Genomic DNA, 25,784 nt, shown 5'->3' with positions numbered 1-25,784 from the left:
GAAATTAAGAAAATCTTAGAAAAGACAGTTGCTACATCTAGAAAAAGGTTGGTCATCGAAGCTACAAGAGGCTCTGTGGGCCTATAAGACCGCTTTCAAGACACCCTTTGAAATTACATTGTTTAAACTAGTTTATGGTAAATCCTGCCATTTTCTAGTAGAGCTAGAACACAAGGCATATTGGGCTATAAAGACTCTAAATATGGATTACGAGGCTGCTGGTGGAAAACGAATTCTAGACATACACGAGTTAGAGGAATTAAGGTTGGACGCATATGAAAACGCCCAAATTTATAAAGAAAGGACGAAGAAATGGCACGACAAGCGAATAACAAGGAGGGAGTTCAACGAAGGGGAGTTAATTATCCTTTTTAACTCTCGACTAAGACTTTTTCCTGGAAAATTTTGCTCTAGATGGTCAGGACCCTTCAAGGTGACTAAAGTTTCCAAAACGGTGTTGTCGAAATAAAAGATCAGTCCAATAAGAAGTTCACTATAAACGGGAAACGACTAAAGCACTACCATTGTGCCGAGGATTCAAATTATTATACTAGTTCAAAATTAGAGGAGTTTCCCGCCACCTCTCAAGATTAGAGGCAATAGAAACTGCGTCGAGCTACCGACGTTAAACATAGTGTTGCGTGGGAGGCAACCCATGGTTTTTGATTCGTATTACTCCCCCCGATATAATAAAGCGGTAAACTAACTTATTTATTAGTACTAACTTTACTTTTATTTCCTTACAGGTCACATTCACAGACTAACTTTTCTACTAACTAATTAGATAGTGCATTCACAGACTAACTTTTCTACTAACTAATTAGATAATGCAACGCGAAGATGATATGAGGGTCGTTTTCAAGAACGGTGCCCAGAGGAGGCGCTACGAAGTCCTTGCTGAGAGGACCACCTCACCTACCAGATACCCTAATTTTCCTACCCTTGTAGCCTTAGGACTCATAGATAGTGTGTGATTCATGTTCAGTCAGGTGAGTTGGGACGGCTTCTCGATTGCGAAGCATCCCACTTACAGAACCCTAACCCTGGATTTCCTTAGCTCTTTCGACTATCGCCCTAAATTGGGATTAGGACCAGCTATATGCATAGTTTCATTTAGACTCTTTGGAAGAAACTACCTCCTTAACTACATCGAGTTAGCCTAACTCCTAGCATTCCAACATAGCCCTCATGTCTATTCTAAGGTACCCACTGATGATGATATGTAGTTTGAACTAGATTTTTTCTGGGGTGGGATCATTGAGGACTACCCACCATACCACATCATAATGAACCATAACCTTATCCATAACCCATCGATTAGGTATTTCCAGATGGTTGCAGCCCATGCCTTTTTTTGGGAAAGTTAGGAACATTGGCCCAGTGAGTAGAGAAAAATTATTCTTCATGTTTAGAATCTTCCAGTTTAGGCCTATAAACTCTGTCATTTTCTTGCTTGCCAATTTATACAGAGTAGTAAATCAGGAGATAAAGAATATTTATGTAGGTGGTATTGTTACCCACTTAGCTATAGCTTTAGGCCTACATAACCAAATAGCCATCTTGATCACTTGGTGTGGATATGATTTGCTAGATATATATCATTGCCTGAATTACTGTTTAGTGAGGCGTGAGGGATCAAATGAGTACAGGATAGTAATCCCACGTGAAGTGGTTCACCAATTCACCCTTCCTAACCCTGAGAAGACTAGTGTGCACAATCGTGAAAAATGGCGTTACCCTTTAGAGAATCAGGATGAGTCACCCACACCCCCACAGATCCACCTGCACCAGTGTACCACTCCACTCCATCATCTGATACGTCTTCCTCCTCCTACTCAGCTGGTGTACCTCCTCTTGGCGAGCGTCGTACAAAGATACATACCATCCGAACGAAACTTACCACCCTCATAACTGATCTAACCACTCTCTGTCGTAATTTCAAAGACTATGCTGATATGATGGAACGTTATGGTGGCTGATATTTACTTTATTTTACTACATTCCTTCTTTACCCTTGAACATTAAGGTCAATGCTCTGTTTAAGTTTGGGGGAAGAAACTTTTCCCGTCTTTCTAGATTAGGATTTCCATTGCTTTCAAGATTAGGATTTTATTCTGCTAAATTAACATCGGTTAGTCGAGCTAACGACATTATACAAAGCGTTGTGTGGGAGGCAACCCACAATATTTTTATTGTGCCAATTTGTTTTTCACCAATAATCTCTAGCCTTCCTATCCGAGGCTTACCTGCAGGACCGCCTACAAAGTCCTAGACTTGGTGTTAAGTATATGACTATTTCGTTTGTAAAGTGTTTGGAATATTTAAGGGTAGTGAACTTAAGGTTTTGCAAGTTCAAAATGCAGTAAAATAATGCAGTAAAGGACAAAAAGTTTGATGTAAATGGACAAAAATAAACAAAGACAATTGGGTACGTTAAATGACTTGTAAATATAAATGGAAACAAAAGTATATTTTGTAGGAAGATGACTCTTTTCTCGTAAACACTTTGGTACTTCAAGGATACTCCTACTGCAATGCTAAAAATGTCCCCCTTTGAAATGATCATTACAATTTGCTTAAATACTAGTAGAAAATAACTGTTGGGAGATTGCAACCCTTTCACGAGATGACACGTATCGGAGAACCTCCCCCACGTTTGCAGGTAACTTCCCATGTTTCAAACACCCACGATTAATTTCCATCATGGGGTGTTGGCCTTCGACTTCGACAGACTTTCCTCCATGTTAACTTTGTACTCTGGTTTTCTGCCTCGTCGATCCGATCCTCCGACCGTTCCTGTGGTCGACCAAACCATGCACGCCCTGGGATGAAATTTTCTAGCTAACATGTACGTATAAGGGAAAATTGGTTATATGATTTGCACGCCGCTCTTGCTGCTGGCCCTGTACACTTGGACATTTCTAAGAATGTCAATCCCGGTGGAGACACCGACGATTAGTATGACCAGCGAGAGCGAGGCTCCCATGAGTATGTTTCACCTAAACACACCACACAAAATTTTACTAACACTTTTGCAGGTACCTCCTCTGAAAGCAACCAGTAGGAAGAGTTGCTTCAGAAATTGTGTAGTCGAAGGTCTTTTGAAGATGAATGAGACAACTTGATTTATGCCATGTACCAACAACAAACAGAGGTGATAGGGTACATGCGAGATATGCAAGCATAAGGGGCTCAGACCACCATTGATATGCGAGCGATGCGTGAGACTCAAGCAAACTTGGCAACGCAAATGCAGAATCAGCAAGTAGCCTACAATCATATGATGCGCGACTTCGCCTTGGTACAAGCAAATGAAGCTGCCATACTGGGGAACATGCGCCATATGCGAGAGTCACAATACTCAATATCATAGCAGTTCCAACAAATGCAAGTATCCCAGAGTGGCCGACACCGGAGCAGAAGACGTCGTCACCATAATGACCAGCCAGATCAGAGAAGAGCCGGTCGTGGCGGCCCACAGTAACACTTCTTTCAAGTTATATCATCCCTTTTTCCTCCTTTTATCAAAACATTGGGGTCAATGTTTAATTTAAGTGTGGGGGAGGAACTTTACCGTCACCATTTTACTGTTTTTTAGGCAGATTTATCGCTTTCTAGTTTATTTCATGTTAGAATTTTAATTGTTGCTAGTTTAATTTTGTTTAGCTGAGTCATTGCATGTGTTGTCGAGTCATTTACGCGTGATTTTCTATTGTTCATTGAATTTCCTGATTACTTGAGCCACACCAAAGTTTTGAACAGACTTAGGAAGCTCAGTTTGATTCGAAAGTGTATAGGTTGTGAGGAGAGGAGAGGCTAGGACGATGAGACTTGGGAAAATTCGAAATTATTGGTATTTCCCTAACACCTCGTAGCTCCCAATTATGCACGTTAGTTTAAGTCCTCATTGAATTTTAGTCTTAAGTTTCTATTTGTTGAAAATATCCTCAAAGTAGTTTCTCTATCCAGTCAAGCACCACCTATAGTCATTGAGTAGGACAGTCGACGAATAATAAGTGAATGATCTTTTGTGTAGAAGAAAAAAATGAATAAAAAGAAAAAACCGCATTTTACTAAGTTAAGTGACTCTCACTCGGTGATTTAACCCAAAGAAATGTGGTTGAATCCTTTAAAAAGAAAGAAAAAACACACATTTGTAAAAGAAAAAAAATTGTTAAAACAAAAAAAAAGGTTTTGACCATAATCACTAACAAACTGCCTACCGTATTGTATGAGAGATAAAGAACCTTAATATGACTGTCATGGATGAAAGAGGATTAAGACGAATAGGGGAATTAGACATTTATTCAATGGTGTTATTGGAACTAGTTTGCATAGGAGGGAGGCTTATGTCCATGAGAGTGATTTGTGTTGTTGTAATACCTTTAGTATTGCATTAGTACCTATTGAGTCGATCTTAGCCAAACTAATTCTCATCAATCACGAATGAGTACCTATTGAGTCGATCCTAGCCCCATTTCAGGTACTTTTGCATGTGTAATGTTTTTTTTCTTCTGTATTATTGAGATTCATGCTTCATAAATTTTTGTAAATACTATGAATGTTTAACTGTTTTCTGAAATCACTGTTCAAATATAATTTATTGCCTGGAATTTGTTTTCTATTTTGATGGCATTGATTTTTCCTTAAAAAAATATGGATGCATTTTTTTAAAACTAAAAAATCCCTTGTAATCACCTATTTAATTATTAGATGATTCAATCGTGACTTATGTGTCAATGCCAAATTCCACAACTTTCATTGGAAATATTGATTTGCTAGCAAGATGGATATGTAGAGTGCTTCATTTTAGTTGTTTATCCTGCAAATTGTAATCCCCATTTACAATTGAAAAGCTCATGTCTCTTATTTACAGAGTGTCTTGTAATAAGTTTGGTGAATCGTTCTATCATCAGGTTGTAGGTTTAACAAACAAGTCTTATATAGAAGAATCACATGATGTGCGTCATTGTGTACAAAAATATAAGATTCTCGTTAAATATGTGCTACAAGTTGCGAAGGTAAATTTGAAGCTTTGATAGTTGCATCTCATAGTTGATTGCTTCTCTCAACGGCTCCTTTTCAAAGCCTGCACATGTTTTATCATTTGTTGGGTATCCATATTAGGCAAAAATACTTGCCAAGATAGATAGATATATAGATATATTTTTTCATATCTTATATGGTAAAAATACTTGCCAAGATAGATAGATATATAGATATATTTTTTTATATCTGCGCAAGACACTAGTTTTTACTAATTTTCTTTTAAAAAATTATACTAGTCAAATGACATATGACATATTTCTAATTAATAAATGTTAAAAAAAAATTAAACTATTTCATTTTGCCACCTTATTTCATTTTCATTTTTTACATTGAATTTTTTCATTTTTTTCCTTTTCTTAATTCAAATTTTAAATTTCTTTCCCCTTTCTTTTTCTCACACTTTTATTTTAATTTTTTCTTTTTCCATTTTTTTCTATTTTATTTTTTTAATATAAATAATAAAATTTGAACCTATTTTTAATTTAATGAAGAAGAATACATAAAATTGTTGAAATTTTAAAACAATTTTCTTTCTCCATAATTTATATGATTATTTGTTCATTTTATAGTCAAATAACTAATTTAAAATTAATATCTATATCTAAATATATTTTATATTGTCAAGACAATATCTATTTTATTTTAATCAATAATTACTTTTATATGAAAAATAATTACTTTTATTTGAGAAACAATTACTCGAGAAATAATTACTTTTAAATTGATATGTATCTAATTTTTTTATATTATATTAAATTGAATATCATTGGTGCACACCATTAACTTTCAATCTCACGTATCACTATCAAATTAATATTTATTTTATTTTAATTAACAATTGTTTTTAATTAAGAAATAAATTATTTATTTTTAAATATAAATTTTCTTTTTATTCTTCAAATTTCTTTTTTCCATTTCAAATTTACACATGTATTTAAATATATTTTACGCTGTATTAAATAAATTTAACCGTGCAGACGCAAGATTATCTTACTAATTAATGTTGGAATTGTGAATGAAATATTACATGAAATATAAAATAAAAATTCAAACAAAAAAACATACTCTCTATCACAAAATAATTGCCGCATTTTAAAAAATCATTTCTTCTAAAATAAACGTCACATTTTATTTTTCAATGCAATTCTAATATTTATCTTCTTTTTATCCTCTCTCATTAATACTCTCATTTTATTATTCTATTATTATATATTTATGATAATTCAAATACATCAATAATAAACAAAGATAGTTTGATAAAAATATTATTCTTTATTATATTTTTTAATAGGTAAATTATGATAATTATTTTAGAATTGAAGAAATAATAAATATTATTCTTAATATATATTTAAATAAAATTATGCTGTATAAAATAATTTAATCTTGTACGGATATTTAATTAGTTGCAGTAATTACAAACTAATGATTTTAGATATTCATGAACCGGGTCTCCGGTTAGTTATAAAGTATAAAAGAAATGCCTTTAATATAAATAAATTTTTAAAAAATCCTTTTAACCAAAAAAAAAAAATCCACGCTGGAGATAAATGTTTCGTATTCATGGTATCAAAAAAAAGTTTCGTATTCAATGATATTGAATGCGATTGGCTCAGTTAAAAAACAAAACAATGATTACTTCAATTTCAATTCAGCAGAATCAGCCCCTTGTTTTCATTTTCTAAAATACTACTAATATTAATATAATATAAAATAAAACAGTTTTTACATTGTCAAACAATTACATGATTTATTCCTTGAAATCGGATCACCATTAAACCCATAATATAAATATAGTATTTTATATATATATAATATATATATATATATATATATATATATATATATATATATAATATATATATATATATATATATATATATATATATATATAAGGCAACGTTTTGTTGCGTCTGGAGCAAGTGAAGAAAAAGAGATATATAGAAGAGAGAAAGGGTAACTAATTCGGTATCAAAATTCGGTTTGTCTTCTCAGAATGGCGAGTTCAGATCAATCAGAGAAACCACAACAACCAGTGATGGTAGTTGCAATCGACGAGAGTGAACACAGTGCTTACGCTCTCAAATGGACTCTCGATCATTTCTTCAACGACAACAATTCCCTTTTCAAGCTTGTTCTTCTTCACGCTAGACCTTCCGCTACTTCTTCTGTTGGTCTCGCTGGCCCTGGTATATATTTAACCCTAATTCCTTTTCAATTTCGTCCATTATTATTATTATTTTTATCTATGTTTTCGCAGTTGAATAAATGATTTTGGTAATTGAATGAAGTGTATGCAGGAGCTGCTGAGGTTTTGCCGATGGTCGATTCTGATTTGAAAAGGGTTGCTGCTAGAGTTGCTGATAGTGCTAAACAGCTTTGCATTAAGAAATCGGTATTTCTGTTTTTGTTTATGGTTTTAGAAAGATTTTCTATCAACTACTATTTAAAATAATAGGCTGAGCAAGATTCATACTTGAATTCATGATTAAATTTTCTTAGGTAAATGATGTAATAGTGGAGGTGGTGGAAGGTGATGCTAGAAATGTTCTCTGTGATACAGTGGAGAAACACCATGCTTCAATATTGGTTGTGGGTAGTCACGGTTATGGGGCTATAAAAAGGTAAGGTTTCATTTTGGTCATTGTTGTCATCCTTGGTTTGCAGTGATATGTCACTGTGAATGTGAATTATTTATAATGCATCCTTTTCTGAAACTTCTAAATGGGCTATACCATGAATATGCTGAATTTAGTTCTAACGTTTCCAATTAAGCCAATATCATCATACTATCACCACAAACACAAAATTAAGTTGCCAAAAGCATAAATAAACTGCAATTTCCCACACTTCAATCCATTTAGATAACTCTTCGTAGGATCATCATTTCTATTTTAAGCAATGATCACACATTATCTGATTTTTTCGTTTTATTTATTATAGAGAACATGTGCTTTCATTGTTGCTTGAAGCAAACACTCGGTTCATAATCTCTTGTACTTTTTATATGCAGGGCGGTTTTAGGTAGTGTGAGTGACTATTGTGCTCATCATGCTCATTGCACCGTGATGATTGTAAAGAAGCCAAAAACCAAGCACTGATCTATACTGCCATATCCTTCAATAATAAATATGTAATCCTTTCTGCAAAAGTAAAATAGCAATATTCTCATAAAGTTTGTCACTTAGTTTGTCCTATTGGCATATTGGCTTTGTAGTTTGTGATAGAAAGTATGTAACTGTTGGATTGTTGTTGCTCCTACTGTGGCCCTTACTTTATTTTCTATATGAAAAACTCAGGTTAATGTGTCTATAAAAAGTGTTTTTCTTTTTCTGAAATTTAACTTATAGTAACAGAAAGAAATTCAAAGAATTCACATTATCTCAATTTTGTTGATCAATCTTTATTCTATTTAGAATTATTCTTCACTTTATTCAAATAAGTCCTGTTTTGAGAGTTCTTTCCATATATCGGAAGACAGGTAATGAACATAAATTATAGAAACTACTACTGAAATGAATGTCCAAGAGAAGCAAGTGATGAATCTTCCTCGAGTTCAATAGCACCAACTAGAGAGGTTCTTGAGCCATTCAAAAATTGCTTATACCATTCTGCGGAGAGCTTTGGGTATCTTCTTAACTCTGGATCATTCCTATCAACATAGTATAGTCCAAAGCCCGATTTATATCCATCCACCAACTCGTATGCATCCATGAAAGACCACACAAAATACCCCTTTACATTTGATCCATTTCTGAAGGAAAAAAAGACACAATGATCAAACAATGTATAGTGTTTATTTCTGTTATGAACATGGTTTTCATTTACCGCATATGTAACTTGTTTCAAGGATATTTTTGAGATGTTATTTTTCAAAAGAGAATAAAATGGAGTTGCAATCACATACCTCAAGGAATCGAGCACGCTACCAATGTATGCTTGCAAGTATTCCACCCTTGATACATCGTCGAGTGATGCATTGCTTGCTGTCCGTTGGCCTAAAAAGACAACCATTATTTATGAATGGAAAACACTTGAACATCATCCTATGCAACAACATAGTGAGTGATAGAGTAATTTGGCTGTCAATTCAATCCAGATCCAAAGACGATTTCCTAAAAGAGACTCATTGCAATCAATGTAATCTTGAATGAGGGGTAAACATACCATTTTCATGAATGAATATAGGTGGATTGCCATAAAGTGTCTTGAATGTTTCCAGCACTTCTTGTAAAGCCCATGGTGCCACAGGGTACTGAGTCAAGTCAAGCAAGATAGTTGTATAGCAAATTAATCTAGTGATTGAACCAGTTATTAATTAAGATGATAATTGTAATTAGTTTTTCAACCCTTACCTCTTCATCTGCAAGTATATCCTGTACAGCTGCAAAACCATGGAAAACAAGGGGATGATTCATTTTGCTCCACCAATAATTCAACAAGTGATACCAAATGATGTTAGAGTTCAACAAGTTGAAAACATCAAGAGTCATAACAAAAAGATGGAGTGAATACAATTAGTACAGCAAGCTTATATGACTTTAATCTTTAAAATCCACTGCGCTTAAACATAAGTACAACACATACCGAGTAGTTTTGCCCCCGAGTCTGCACTGAAATCTCTTAGTGTTGTGTTCAGGGCATCAGAATCATCTGATACATTAAATTTGCTGTAGTGAATTATGCCAATAAAGTCGTAGGAGCCCTTAACTTGTTCAGATTCACGAGTTGTGAATGCCGGTATTCTTGTGCCTGCATTTTCCTTCATGGAATTGGGATAGTCTCCGTGCAACAAGGGTTCCATAATCCTGTGATAAAGTAGGCTTATAAGACTTAAATGTTTAAGGTTAGAAGAGAAAATATTACAACCAGTTTTAGTGTTAGTAACTCACCAACCATAATAAAAAGTACGGATACGTTCACATGCTGCCCTGTCTTTCTCTGTATTTGTCTGCGGAACTATCCCAAATGTATAGAGAGAGATACCAACAAATCCATGTTGTTGCTTCTGCAATGTAATTAGTCTCTATGGAATCATGAACATTACTTGCCAAAAAAGCTTCTGTAGGTCTGTTAGTACAAGATATAAAAAAAAAGAAAAAGATTAGGTGATATACCTTGTACTTTCTTCTATACAATCTCACAACTGAAGAATGAGCTAACAAAATATGATGCGCAGCCAGGTACGGTTCGAATGTTGAGTTTCCCTTAGAGCTTGTTATAATACAAAATGGAGGAGAACATCGTTTAGGTGGGCTAAGTCCCTGATCATAACTACCTATGGCAAAGACATTTGGCTCGTTCACAGTTGTCCAATATTTGACTCTATCTCCGAACTCTCTAAAGCACACGTCTGCATAGTTCGTGAAGTCTTTTCTGCATCGATATTCAAGACATAATTCCCAGTTCTGTCAAAAAAGTTGCAATTAAGAAGAACATTTCAACCTAAGTACAATAAATACATTTTTTAGAATAAGCATGGAACATACATGACATCACGACTAAGCCATCCTTCATAGTCATCTTCAAGTGCTTGTGGAAGATCATAGTTGTGTAGTGTGACATGTGGTTGGATACCTGCATAAGGGAAAGACTTGCTTGCATAATGAAATCTTAACTGAGGCATGTTTTATGATGCAAGAAATTAAGAAACTTGTATCGAACCATTGCTAATGAGTTGGTTGATGAGATTGTTGTAGTACTGCAGTCCCTTCGGATTGACGGGTCCTGTACCATCTGAGGAGAAATAAAAGCATTTGAAAAAGTGTATAAGAAACATCAATATGTACTAAAGTTGAGGTTGAGTAGAAGTACTTGGTATCAATCTGGACCAAGAAATGGAAAATCTAAAGGCATCAAGGCCTGTTTCAACCATGAGCTGCACATCTTCCTGCATTATTGTTTGGATTGTCTTAACCAACTAATACTTGAAATTAACAAAGGAATCAGAAAGATAGAAGTTGTGTATTGTTTGTTCACCTTGTATTTGTGGTATGTGTCGCAGGCAACATCTCCATTTCCACCATGCCCAAACCCTTAAATTGCAATAACAAATAATATTCTAAAATTGATCAGATGAATGATGAGATGAACATGAACAAAAAGAAGGATTGAATTAATAACCGAACCAGCGTGAGCAAAGGAATCCCAAATGCTAGGAGTTCTTCCGTCTTCATTAGCAGCTCCTTCCACCTGATAAGCAGATGTGCCTGAACCAAAAACAAAATGAACTGGAAAATCACTTCTGCTGTAATCATTATGATGAGTAGTAGAAAACACCCAGACAGACAAGTTTAGAACCAAAAGGAAAACAAGGGTCAAATATATTTGTGGTTCCATGTTCTATGATATGTGTTTCTGAGTATTCAATCATCAAATGAATACTCTGGCCGGCACAGCATTTGAATGTGTAAGTAAAAGTGAATACCGAATTAATGATCACAAAATCGATGTCCGTAGGATAAGAAAGAGATAGATAGAAACTTAACGATTGATTGAGAGTTTGACATGCATGCCGCTCAAAAAATTTTCTCAAAATGCCACTATCTGAAATTAGATAAATTTCCTAATCTGCCACCAGTTTTGTCATTTTGTGAATATTTTAATATTTTCAGGATACTCCATCCAAGATGGGGTGCGCCATCTGGGATGGAGTGTGTATTACTTTATTATTTATTTTTTTTGTAATTTCAGATTTAATTTAAAATAATTAAAATAATTATTCAATATTAAAAATTAATTAAAATATTATATTTAATAAAAAATAAAATATTTTTTTTAAAAGAAAATAAATACTTTGATATATAATATTTTTCATAATTATTTAATATTAATTAGTTATATTACTTTCTACATAATATTTGTAATAAATATATAATACTAATTAAAATTGTTATTTATAATAATTAATTAATTAATTTTTCGAAATTATATAACTTTTTTTGTAATATTTGTTACAAATATTTAATATTACATAATATTTTGAAATTAATTTTAAGAAAGAAAACTTTAAAATTTTTGTAACAAATTAAATTAATTGTTACATAATATTTTTAATAAAAATGAAAAATTAATGATACTTACAATAAATTTATTAAAAATAAATTTATCAATAGATGATTACATATTAATTTTAGTAAACTTTAAAAATTAAATAAAAAATATAATTTCATATAATATTAATTAAAAACAATAATTACAATGTTTACTTTCTTAATATTTTTTAACTATAATGTTTTTTTAACTATACTTTGATATATAATATTTTTCATAATTATTTAATATTAATTTGTTATATTACTTTTTATATAATATTTGTAATAAATATATAATACTAATTAAAAATTAATATTTATAATAATTAATTAATTAATTGTTTTAAAAATAAATTGTTCTAAAATTAAAATAAATAATAAATAGTGATATATTATTAGCAAAATATTTTTTAATAATTAATTAAGATTTCGAAATTATATAGTTTTTTTTTGTAATATTTGGTATAAATATTTAATGTTACAATTATTTTTTTCCCGCCCAAATAATATTTTGATATAGATTTTTTCCGCTTAAACCATAGTATAATATTATTTTTTATTTCCAGTAGATTTCCTATAAATAGAGGAAGCATATGACAGATGAATATATCAGTTGTGAATGATGTATGTGTGTTGCATTGTTTTCTTTGAAACAGATAAGTAGATGAGGGTTTGCTTCAATCCACAATGGAAGTTCAGGCAGTTGGTTTCTGCCATCAACGGAAGTTTTGGACAGCTGGGTGGTCCGATTCGACGTGTTAGAAAAATTGAATATTATTGTCCTTACATAACTCTTACGGATGCTAGCCCAGATGAGACATACATGCATTATTGGGATCGTGTAGAAAATGATATGGATGTTACTTGTATGTTTTCTGCGCATAACGGAGAAGTTAGTCGAGGTGTTGAAGATCCACTTGTTTTAGCTATTGTCGTTTAAAATGATAATATGATCAAAGGTGTTGTAATGATTAGTTGTTATAACGTGTTGGAATAGTTGTAGTTTTTTATCTTTAGATGAAGTTGTTATTATGTTGTAACCTATCTTGTGTTGTAGAAGATAATGTTACGCTGTTAATAGAACTTGTTGTTGGAAAAAGGAAATACACGAAATATAACGAAGATTGAATATACTAAAACTTCAGACATAACTAAGTAGAAGGGTCAGGCCTGGTTGGACATTTTCTGCGCATATGTCATATTTCTCGACAAATACCACACCTCCTTTTTTTTCTTTTTCAACGTTGTCCATTTCAGTTCTAGTCCGACAACTGTTTGGGCGACCTTTCTTGTTTCTCTGCATGCGGTCGTTGTGGCATAACGTGTCACCTTCATATTGTGGCCAACTTGTTTCGGCCGGGATCCCGAGGAAACTTTCCTCGTAGACCTTAAATACGTTTACAACTTTGAACACGTCAGCTATATGCACAGAATAGTTTTGTCTTATGCTTGAACACGCTGCAATAATATGTGAGTAAGGGACATGAAACGTTTGGAATCTTCCAGACTCACACGTAAGATTCTAAAGGTTGACGTTGTAATGGGTAGTCGATCTCCCGTCACTATGATGAACAGTTTCCTGGACCAGGAAGCAGAACCTCTCACGATCAAATTGCATAACCGCGTGGCTATTTGATTTGCTTACTTCCTCCTCAATTCCCTTCATGCAGTTTTCAGTTAACAGTTGGCCAGAACCCAACATTTTAGTCCAATCATGTCCTCTTTTCCCAAACAATGTGCCCATTCGATAATATGTTGATTTTACCAAAGCGGTAATAGGTAGGTTGCGTGTGGATTTTAAAACAGAGTTCATTGATTCTGCAAGGTTGGTAGTCATATGACCCCAACGTTTCCCTCCATCGAATGATCTCGTCCATTTTTCTCTTGGAATATTGTCTACCCATTCTAACGCTTCTATGTTAACCTTACGTATCTGTTGGTGTAAGCCCTAGAGGCCAATACTTTTGGTACTTGTATCGAAATATTTATTAATAATAAAAAGCTTTTTCTTTATTATGTTTATTTAATAAAGTCCCTAGGATAGCTAGTCCGTTTAATGTATCAGGTGTGACTTGATCATGAGATCACATTAAACATAAGGACATTATTCTTAAAGTATCCGTAGTCGAGCTTTATTGTGAAGTGGGATAACATTAAAGCATTAAGACTATTATGTAGATAGACTGATGATCACATCTCATAGATCATGGATAAGGAGTTATCAAGTCTTAAACATAGGTATGAATATTAAGATTAATATTTATACCGGATTGACCCGCTATGAGAATACTATATAGAATGTTATGCAAAGTGTCATAAGTTATTCTCATGGTGATAATGGTGTATACCACCCTTCGACCTGAAACCACTATGGACCCTAGATGTAGAGTCGAGTGCTTTATTATTGATCAAACATTGTCCGTAACTGGATGACCATAAAGACAGTTGATGGATACTCCACGAAGCATGCTGAGGGACATGAGTGACCTAGATGGAATTTGCCCATCCTGCATAACAGGATAAATGTCTATGGGCCCAATATTGAACTGGACAAGGATGACACAGTATATGCCTTGTGTTCAATATAGACATAAGGGCAAAATGGTAATTATATGCATAAGTATTATCACAGAAGGATTTGTCAGATCACATGACATTTTCGTGTCTTGGGTAGCAGTGATGTGTTGCTAGATACCGCTCACTATTTATTATGTTAAATACGTGATTTAATATAATTGCCGATGCCGCGAAAATCTACAGGGTGACACACAAAGGACGGATTGATGAGAGATAGAGTAACTAAGGAACACCGTAAGGTACGGTGCACTTAAGTGAATTGTAGAACATCTTAAGGTACGGTGTACTTAAGTATAATACGAAATATGGTAAGGTACCACGCGCTTAAGTGATTTTGGCATATTATAAAATATGGGTCACTTACACTTAAGTGGGTTTTTTAGCTTGAAGCCCACACAAGTGGTTATATAAATAGAACCCTTGTGCAGAAGCACTCATTGCGGTTGAAATTTTGTTTCTCTCTCTCTCTCTCTCTCTCACACACACACACACACACACACACACACACACACACACACACACACACACACACACACACACACACACTCAAAGCCTTCATTCGTAGCAGCTAGCACTGAGATTGAAGGAATCTGTTCGTGTGGACTAAGTAGAGGCGTTGTCGTCGTTCAACATTCGTGATCGCTCCGTAGATCTGCATCAAAGGTTTCAATCGTCGCAAGAGGTAACCTTTCTATCACTGATCATGCCCATTCGTAAGGATCACTAAAGGGGAAAATTTTAATTTCCGCTGCATTTTGGATCGCTTTTCTCCTTCAGTATCTCTCCCCTGTAGTATTCATATGTTGCCTCATTTAATGCATACCCTGAAAATGAAAATGAAAACTAAATTAGTATGTAGAAGTTAATGTTAGATATGGTAACAAAGATATGTTTTGGAAGATACCCATGTTAACAATTTTTTTCCGAAGTTCCTTGTCTCTGAATTCCCTCATGAAATTTTACGCTATATGTCTGATGCAATAGACGTGTGAGGAGGGAGGATGTTGCCATCCATTATCCAGGTTATTATAGGCACTCTTTATTGACTCATGTCGATCTGATATCAAACATAGGTTGGGTTGTGGTGTGACATGTCGATCTGATATCAAACATAGGCACTCTTTATTCACCCTCTACCAATGCAAAAGCTATTGGAAATATGTTCCTATTTCCGTCTTGTGCCACAGCCATTAACAAAGTTCCTTTGTACTTTCCATATAACCATGTGCCATCTACTTGAACCACCGGTTTGCAGAATGCAAAACCCTTGATGCATGGTTGGAAAGCCCAAAAAAGGCGGTGAAAAACTCTAGCACCACTGATTTGAGTCCCTTCATTTGAAAATATAGGAAGGGTCTCGAGTTCTATTATAGTACCTGGTAGAAATGTTTTCATGACCAACAACCATTGCGGCAGGTTGTTGTATGAAGTCTCCCAGTTTCCATAAATAGCAACGATAGCCTTATTCTTTGAAATCCATGCCTTTTTGTAAGAGATTGTGTAGTTGAATGTCTCCCGAATATGAGCGATGATGTGTTTCACTTTCAGTGAGGCATCACTGTTGATTAGAGACTTGATATTGTTACATATTAGATTAGAGTCAAGTTTTCTATGATCTTGAGACATTGTGGAAGACATGCATGTGTGCGGACCACTAACCTTAGTGATCACCCACTTACCACTCCCCTTCCCCACATATGCTTTGCATTAGAAGGCACATTCTTCGTTAACACACTTGATTATGAGTCGTTTAGAATCATACATATAAACGGAATAATCAAGACAGTTTCTGATGTGAAATTGGCGAATGGCGAATACACGTCCCTCTTTGCTATTAAATTCCATTCCAAGCAACCCCCCCTCTATCTGAAGTGGCTCTGTGGTTTCAAAAATTAATGCATCTTCGTCAAGTGAGTATGTGGGATTTCTCATGTGTAGTGGTGGATTGTACAGATCTTGCACTCGATCTTGATGCACCACGGGGATATCGTTGTCAGAGTTGTCACTTTCTCCACTGAAAAGATTCTGCGTATCTACGTATCGCGCTTCTTCATAGTCACTATCATCCCTGACATCCTCATCTGGAACTGGTGTCAACGATAGTATAGTCTCTTGACTCATTTGATATTGATGAGATTGAGAAGTTTGCGTCAGATACGTTACTTGATCACCCTCATCGTTGTCTACTAAGCATACGTATAACTCAATCACATCTGATAAATTACTTGTCGAATGGCACTGGAACATTAACCCGGCGTCATTGTCGTCTTCTATTTTCGTTGTTGTATAAGTCACGCTATTAACGATGTCATTAAAATATGGATATCGATAATAAATATCAGTTATCTGTTGTTGGAGCTTGTTTTCGAGTCTTTCTTTTAGACGCGTGTAATTGGATCTGGGGTGTATTTTGAGTTGATGCACGTTTGTGTTTTGAAATATGACTCTGACATTAACATCTGGAAAAATACTTCCATTATAATGGATTTGAACTGTGATATTATTTTGAGTCATTGTGTGTATGATTTAATTTGAAAATTAAAGGTTCAATTATATATAAGGGTTGTCTGGAATTGTACGTTGTAGCCATGCAGAAGACGTCCACCATTTGAGATGGAGAACCTCAACTACCTCTGTAAAGGTAGAAGGCCCCCTCCATTTGAGATGAAGGGTCAGCGCGTGGGATTCTGTCTGGCGTTGGGGTTCGTCGTTTGGGAAGGCGCGCGCGTGCAGGAAGAGCGCAGGGGTCCGTGCGTCAAGACATGTGGCGTTGGGGTCCGCCGTCTTGGTTGGAGGACCTTGGCACGTGGAAATTTGCAAGGTTGGGGACCGCCATCTTGGTTGGAGTACCCCTAAAAAATTCTGAAAGGCTACTATTTTTGTCCACCATCTTGGAAGTTGTATATATACTACATGTTTGGTCTTATCAAACACAATATAGAAGCCAAACCTGAGCAATTCAAACGCATAAGCTACCCACATGGCTCTCTTAATTGGTATAATATACATTATTAAGCCAATATCATCTAAAAAAGTTGATTCTTGCAATGCTATTTCTGATCCAATATCAATCAGATTAATGTAAAACTTTGGTTTTGACGACATCCAAACTCAGATACTTCATGTTACCGAATTTGAGAGAGAAATTGTTGCTCTGCGATATCGAAAACCATACATCAATTCAAATGGCATGCTGCTGTATGAAGAAATTCGAATTTGTAATGATGAAGATGTACGTGAAATGTTTGACAATTATTTAAATTTCATTAACTTAGGGCCATTAGAGTTGTATGTTAGTCTTCATAGAACAGCAGATGAAATTGTATCATTATGTAAAAGTGATAACTAGAACACGTCATGAAAGTATATCTATAAATACTCCTCCATGATTTCATTTTTACCACAACTCACTTATTTATCATCATTTCATTTTTACCACAACTCAAGCTTCTATCATTTTTACCACAAATCTCAATATGTCTCAAACTCCTTTTTTTTATGGGTGATAAACATAGGGGAACTAATGATAACATTCAAGCATTAGTAAGTGATACTTATTGTTTTGATAATTGTTTAACATTTGCTTTGTTATTTTTTTTACAAATAAATATATATTATGTATGTGTTATTTTGTTTATTGTTTTCACTGCATGTATCAGGTGGAACCTGAAAGAGCTTTTAGAACCCGAAACCATAAGTTAATTGATGCCCCACATTATATTCAACCTTTTTTGGATACCTCTAGTTTTGCAAACGTCGTAAAACTGAAAGATATAGTTATTGATACAAGTTTCATATATGCTCTACTTGAATGATGGAGACCCAAAACACATACTTTTCACTTCCCAACCGGTGAGTGCACTATAACTTTAGAAGATGTAAGTATGTGTAGCGGTGTATTCGTCACTTTATGATTTATTGACTAAATCAAAAGCAAAGCATACAAAGAATCGAGTCGCCACCGCACTTTTATTTATCCAAAGGATTGGCTAAAAAGCGAACAAAAGCCTAAGAAGTTTTACACATAGAAAACTAATAAAAAGATCAGAGAGTCTGGGTAAGGGGTTAATTACGCAATGGGAAGGTGTTAGGCACCCAAAACGTCCTAGGTACTCCTAGGGAGCCTTTTTCACACTTGCTGTATAAAAAGTTCATTTGTTTATGACATATTGTGCAAACATGATTGGGAAGATGATAAAAGAATATACAAGTTAGTTATTTTTGTGTTTGAACGGATGAACCCGTTGCCTACGTACCTTCCATGAAAGATAAGGATCAAAACGTCGTAGTTCGGCTAAAAGATTTCCAAAATATGAGTGGGTTCATTTTAAAACAAAAGCCCTAAGGTCTTTCGTTATCCACGGGAGAAAACTCAACCTTATACAAACAACAAGTCCACCATGTGAGAAAAGCTTCGACGTACTAGAGGGGTTAACCCTGTTTTCAGTACGGAAGTCTTACAGTTCGATCACTAAGGACAAAAGGTGAGGTTAACATCAACCAACTAGGATAAATCAAACCTATGGCTAATGTATGAAAACTTGAATGGGAAGTGGGCTTGGGCCACAAAACAATTGAATGAGTGAGATTAATTGATTTGAGTATTCATGAAAAGTATGGTCAAAGTATGATTAGAATTGATTCAGAAGAAATGTTATGAAAATTGGAGTTTGAAAATCATAGGCTTAGGGCCTAAGTTTCTAATTTGAAAAGAGATGAAAACGTTTGCACAATATTTGTCAAAGTTTTTGAAATAACATGTGAAAAGAGGGTTTTGAAAACACACACAAATATGGAAGGGTGAGGAAGTGTAAAACTTCTCAGATGTTCACCTCTTGAAATCATATGGAAGATGATTCAAGTGTGTCCTTTGGAATGAGGCAACAATGCAAGTAAGCAAAATAAATGATACCGGATGCCAATTGCTGGACTTATACCAATCTCACAAACAAAGGTGGATACCGGATACCAATCAATGGATTTACACCAGTCTCCTAAAACAAACAAGGATATCAGATGCCAATAAATGGACTTATACCAATCTCCTAAAGCAAAACAAAACATGGATATCAGATGCCAATAAATGGACTTATTCCAATCTCCCAAAACAAAACAAAACATGGATGTCAGATGCCAATCTATCTGGGCTTACTCTAATCTCCAAAGGATGATCATAGGAAAACAAATGCCAACAACATGGACTTACAATTGAATCCTCACATACAACAAACAAACAAAAGCACTAAGCAAAGAGGACATAAGTGGCCAATGAAATGGTCTTACACTCAATCCCTTCCAAATCATAGGAACAATGGCCAATGAATGGACTTACAGTTGATTCCTCAATGGACAAACAAAGATGTGTCACAAAGATATGAAATGATGATCATGCAATAATGAACAATTAATGATGATAAATGCACTAAGGCAAACAAGTAAACATGTACAGATGAACCAATAAGTAATCAATGATTCAGTTAGCACACACTATATACAAGCAATTAGGCTCAAGCAAGGGTTAGACTTTAAAGTCAACTGGAATGGGGTAAGTTGTGCTCTTAACCTTAACATTGAGAGTTAAGGTGAAGCAGAAGAAAGGATATGAGGGGTGTGCCTCATGGCTTCTATCTCTGGTCAGAGAGAGCATTGAATATCAGAAGGTGTGGGAGTTCAGAAAGTTGGAACTCTCTCCACAAGAAAATGACTCTATAGATCTTGAGTTAAGATCCACAATGCATCAACATGTAATGTGAGCAAAGGGATGACACACTGAATAGTAGGAGATGGACTACACATCTCTTTTATCTACCAATTGCCTTATCAAAAGGACTTTTCCTGCTTGGGGACAAAGATAAACAATCACAAACATTGCCTCTTAAGGAGGACTTCAGACAGGTGCCTGACCAAATAACAGGCCAGGTCTTCCAGACTACATGAAGAAGAGAAATTATACCTAATTGGTTAAGCAACCAAGCAAAAGCAAGTTCAAAATGAACTTAAGCAACTAATGTACCTGAAAACAATCCAACTCAATCAGTATACAATTCAAAAAAGTCAAACAGATAATCCAACAGTCAACAGACAATGCACAATCAAACAAGTAAGACCACAATGTGCAAGGCACAAGCTCAACTCAAATGAGCTAAGATCATCCTACAAAACAAGTCAAAGTTAGCCAATATCAATCAAATAAACCAACTCAAGCAATGTGAATTAATCTCCTTATGGCCATGTACTTCTTAACCTGAAAACAAACTCAAACATGAGAAGCAAACCACTAGGACAAGGCCTAGGGTCAACGAAGGAGAAATAAGCCAAATTAGAACATGAAAATTGACAAGAATCAAGCTTAATCAAATTAGAACATCATCCAAAAGGTCTCATGTCAATATCATCAACCAATTTCATTTCATAAAGCAATCATGCCAAGGTATGCAAGTTGAAAACTCATTGAAGCAACAGAATGAACAAAGGCATATTAATTCCAAAATGGCTCAAAAAATCTCAAGAAAAATAATGGCTAAACAAGACACATCAAATGATCATCACACCAAAAATCATGGCATTTGCACAAGTTTAAGCATGGCAATCAAATTCCATAAGGCAATGTAAGCACAAACAAGCTCAAAGGAGGCACAAATTGATACATCAACTTAAGGCAATCCTAAAATAGAGATGACAAATGATAAATGACTCAAACCAAAGCCAATACAAACTTCAATGTGTCTAGAAAACATGTGCAAAATTTCAAGTTCATATGATCAAGCCTAAGCATTTCACAAATCATGGAAGTTCAACACTCTTCAAAAGTTCAAATATGGTCAACCAGCAAGGAAAATCTAAAACAAATCAGAAATGAATCCAAAAATTCCACAAATATTCATGATCAATCCTAACATCCAGAAGTAGCATCATGCAAAAATTCACATTATTTGGCATTTAATTGGCATGGTAAATAAAATCAGCAAATCAAGCAAGCCAAGATGTGACACACATTGTCACACCTACATTAAACAGATCATATCTCAACAACCAGAAATGAGAAAAATGCAAACTATATACCACAATGACCATTGGGATGTCTAGTTTAAGCATGTCAATTTTCACATTCATTGGATCAACCATCATCATTTCACAAAGAAAATGGCAAGCAAGGTGCAAGATAGCATATGCATGAACAATCCCTAGGCAACTTTAAAATCCAACCGAGCACAAATTCTGGAAAAATAACCATAAAAAGGTAGACATCATAAGGAACAATGTGCAAAAAATCTCACATCAATTGGATCAATATTCATTGAGTTATGATTTTTTAAATGAAAAGAAAAATTAAAAAATGAATGTTGAAGCATGAATATGAATGGATGGAGCATGTGAAATAATTCAGCAAGGCAAATAGAAAATGAGCAAGCCAAGGATCGAACCATGCTGACATTTGAATTGAAACGCGCGCGCTACCAAAACACGGTCGTTTAGACCAAACCCTAGCGTAATATGCATGCATGCACAGGCCAAATCCGCAGGTAAAGTGGACGAACTCGCAGGAAAAAACGCAGGTAACGCTATGAAGGTTATGGAAGAATCCGCAGGTAATTTCCAGCAACATGAACATGATGAAGATCTTCATGATCTTCATCCTCAATTTCCAGAAAATTTCAAAGTCTCCAGAAATGTAAATCAAGCAATGCATCATGTATATCTAACATCCAGCATCAAGAATCAACAATTATTTCGTCCAAAATCAACATAACATGCATGAATCGAGCAAAACAAAAATCAACATCCAAACTTAAATCGATCGGTTCTCGCTCATTTCAGCACGGTTTAACACGATTCAAAGCTCAATCAACTCAGCAATCAAGGATCTATAACACTAGCACAATAAAAACCAAGATTATGAAAATTAATTTGTGACCTCTTGTAGCAACAGAAGCGGATTCAACTGGAATTAGGCCTTGTGATGCTTGGAGAATCTTCTACAATGCTTATGAAGATGTTTAGAAGGAAGATCGAAGCTCAGCTATGCACGATTCCACAGTTTCAAGACTTCACCATTGTTGATGTTCTTGCTTTGAGGAGCTTTAATTTTCACGAATTTCAGTTGAATCTTGCTTGAACAATGATCAGTGATGATGCTAGATGATGAACTGAACAAGGATTATGCAAATGCTTTGAAGAAAATGAGAGAAAAATTGAGAAAAGTTTGAGAGAAAAATTTGAGAGAAAAATTCTAGATCTGAGTTTGTGAAGTGTGGTTAGTGTTTTCTGTTAGGGTTTCACTATATATACTCCTAATTAACCAAACTCTAAACATGTTTAACCAATGCTAATGCAAATTAAGGGAATTGGAGGTGTTTTGACAAATTGGCATTTTTCACCCTTGCATGAAAATGGTGCATGAACAGTGCACGTGGCTGCATGATTTTCACTTAAAAACACATTTTAAAACCATTGGCAATTGTAAAATATTCAAATGAATTACCAATTTTAATTTGTGAAAATTCCCTCCAAAAATCCAAAATTTTGCAAATGCTCATGAAATGAGAAATGATGCAATGTAATGCAAGATTTGGATAGTAGAATTCAAGAGAGGAACTTAGCAAAAAGAACCACTTGAATTGAACATTTGGTTGAGAAGTTATGCACTTTTGAAGTTCCATCCACACTTGGCCATGTTTTGATCATAATTCTTCAACTACAAATGAGAAATTCATGTTCTTGGACTTTTTGGAAAGGTGAGAGCAAGATCTTCAACTTTAATGTTGGACAAAATTTCATTTGAAGCTTGCTTGATGATGTAAACTTGAGGAGAAAACCTTTCCATTTTTGGCAATTTGCAATTACAGGTCACTTACTATTTTTGGAAACTTTTCATCTGCCCTCAAATTCCTCATTGTTGATGTTTGAAATGTTAAATGAGACTTATATGGACATGAATGAGGCCTCTCTAACCATCTCCCACCTTCAAATCCATGATTGAATGCACAATTGACTTGTGTTGACTTTTCTAGGGTTTCAGTTGACTTGATTATGCTCAGATGAAATTCAAGTCCCTACCACTTGAGATCTTGATTCAAAATGAAGCCACAACTCATATGAACTTTTGTGAATGATCATGGTGCCCAAATTCTTCAGAATGGCCACCATCTATAGCTCAATGAATGCCTTTGACTGGCTTGACCTAATGTTGCTTCATCTGCAAGTAACAAGGTTAGATGACAATATTTTTGTACTTTTGGTTAGTAAACAAATGAAAAGCAATGATATACAAATGCAAAACATGCTTGGTGATCAAAAATCACTCTCAAAAGATAGCCCACCCACAGGGAAGGAGGCAAGGTGCACAAGGATCCTTGAGGCGATGATATGATATGATATGATGCCATGAGGGATCTTAGGGACAAAATTGGGGTCTTACAGATGCCCCTATTTAAGGTCATTCTAGCCGGAGAAGTGAAGTTTAGAAATCTTCATCTCGACGCGGTAGAATGGTCTTAAATAACAGTAATGAGACAAATTTTGGTCCCTAAGAGACCTCATGATGCAGATGTATGCATGCAAAAGACACAAACTCTGTGGGGATATAGTTCACACAGAAGAAAAGACGATCCATCGAAGTAATACACTCACTAGGAACAGAGACTCAAACAGGACTCTCATGGGGACTCTTATTGGGGATAGAAAGAAAAAAAAAGATTGCGTGAGCAGGACACGACTCTGAATTAGGGGACAAATTGACACTGCGTGAACAAAACACGACTGGATCGGAGACCTCACTGGGGAGTGAAGGACTCACACTGGGGAAAAGAAGATTTCCAAAGGAAGACATCCATTGGAAAGACACAAGTTGACTCACAAAATGCATGTACTGGAGATAACACCAATACAACAACACGAATAGAAACACAATTCCGCTGGGGAAATCTAACAAAGACTTTCCAGGGGAAGCCAAAGGAATGAGATGTTACCGGTTAGGGTAACAAACTCAGGAAGAATGAATATCTAAGACCGGTATAAGGGTGAGAGATATCAATCAACCAAACATCTGAGAAAGACCTTAAAAAGGTACATAAACTCAGGAAAACCTGACTCCACAGGGGACCAAGGTCATAATAGAGAGCAGAAAGGAAGGAACACCAAGGATACCGGGTTGTAGGTATATAACAGGTGACCGACCAAGGCGTGAATTGGTGTGTGTTCCAAAACACTCATCATCCTGAAGAAAGCTAGAAGAGCAGACTTGTTTGTAGGATGGATATTTGATTCTGTAAAGAATGCAAATCTTACTCAATTGGGGAAACAAACAAAGGATTCGACAAAAGAGTGCATGAGATATATTATCTATAGCCGTCAAAACGTAGATAATATACTCGCATGGAAGATTATCCTTAACAGGGTTGTAGGTTTTTTATAGGATAAAATCCGAAATCGTGAATTGGTTTGTGTTCCAAAACACTCATCACCCTGAAGAAAGCTAGAACAACAGACTTGTTTATAGGATGGATATTCAATTCCACAAGGAATACGAATTTTACTCTGCGGAGAAAACAATCAAAAGATTGACCCAAGAGTGCACGAGATATAATATCCATTACCGTCAGAACGTGGATAGTGTCATGCGGTGAACTGACTTTGGTGTGTTTTTGCTTTGGAAAGCAAATGTCGCGGATAGCAAGAGTCGCCACCGACTTTTCTTTTATCCAATAAGGAAAGGTGGAAAAGAACAGGAAAGACCTTAATTAGATTTTGGGTTCGGGAGGTACATTATACAAAGGGAAGGTGTTAGCACCCTTTGTATCCATGGTTATCCATGGGCTCTTAATTGCTCGATCACTTATGTTTGTCTGAAAAAAGTGTTTGTGAATTGCTTAAAAAATGTTTTGAAAAGAGAGTTTAACTTTGTAATGATTCTTGTACGAATGTATACAAAGTGTTTATCTCGTTTAATTTTGAAAGCGGTTTAGAAAAATTTAACTTGGTAACGATTCTAGTACGAATGCATACCAAGTGGTAATTTTCTAGTATTTGCAAAGTGTGAGGTATGAAAAATATTTTAGGTTGTGAGCTAGCAATTAAGAGTTATACCCACCCAAGGTCTTTATGGGCCTTTCCTATCCTTATGAG

At 35.0% G+C, this 25,784-nt stretch overlaps 2 protein-coding genes across 3 annotated transcripts; one reads left to right on the top strand and one right to left on the bottom strand.

Annotated features, from left to right (window-relative positions):
- The first annotated feature begins 6,931 nt into the window (after positions 1-6,931).
- On the top strand, positions 6,932-8,387 carry LOC127091196 (universal stress protein PHOS34). Of its 2 annotated transcripts, none has more exons than XM_051029760.1 (4): positions 6,932-7,238; positions 7,341-7,444; positions 7,552-7,673; positions 8,063-8,387. In XM_051029760.1, the coding sequence occupies exons 1-4, from the start codon at positions 7,046-7,048 to the stop codon at positions 8,148-8,150; spliced, it is 507 nt and encodes a 168-aa protein (XP_050885717.1). In that variant the 5' UTR covers positions 6,932-7,045; the 3' UTR covers positions 8,151-8,387. The 2 variants fall into 2 exon arrangements, with proteins under 2 accessions (XP_050885717.1, XP_050885718.1); XM_051029761.1 differs by having other exon boundaries at positions 6,941-7,238; positions 7,350-7,444.
- A 40-nt stretch (positions 8,388-8,427) lies between these two features.
- LOC127091195 (hydroxyisourate hydrolase) lies at positions 8,428-11,513 on the bottom strand. The gene is made up of 12 exons (XM_051029759.1): positions 11,178-11,513; positions 11,029-11,084; positions 10,864-10,939; positions 10,714-10,785; positions 10,539-10,626; positions 10,167-10,425; positions 9,942-10,057; positions 9,637-9,857; positions 9,405-9,433; positions 9,217-9,304; positions 8,957-9,047; positions 8,428-8,803 (listed from the first exon to the last, which is right to left on the bottom strand). The coding sequence occupies exons 1-12, from the start codon at positions 11,386-11,388 to the stop codon at positions 8,557-8,559; spliced, it is 1,554 nt and encodes a 517-aa protein (XP_050885716.1). The 5' UTR covers positions 11,389-11,513; the 3' UTR covers positions 8,428-8,556.
- Between the last annotated feature and the right edge of the window lie 14,271 nt (positions 11,514-25,784).

Source organism: Lathyrus oleraceus, chromosome 6, assembly GCF_024323335.1.
Source record: "Lathyrus oleraceus cultivar Zhongwan6 chromosome 6, CAAS_Psat_ZW6_1.0, whole genome shotgun sequence".
Lineage (NCBI taxonomy): Eukaryota > Viridiplantae > Streptophyta > Magnoliopsida > Fabales > Fabaceae > Lathyrus > Lathyrus oleraceus.
Note: the sequence above shows the minus strand (reverse complement) of the source record. Positions and strands in the feature narration are given on the sequence as shown.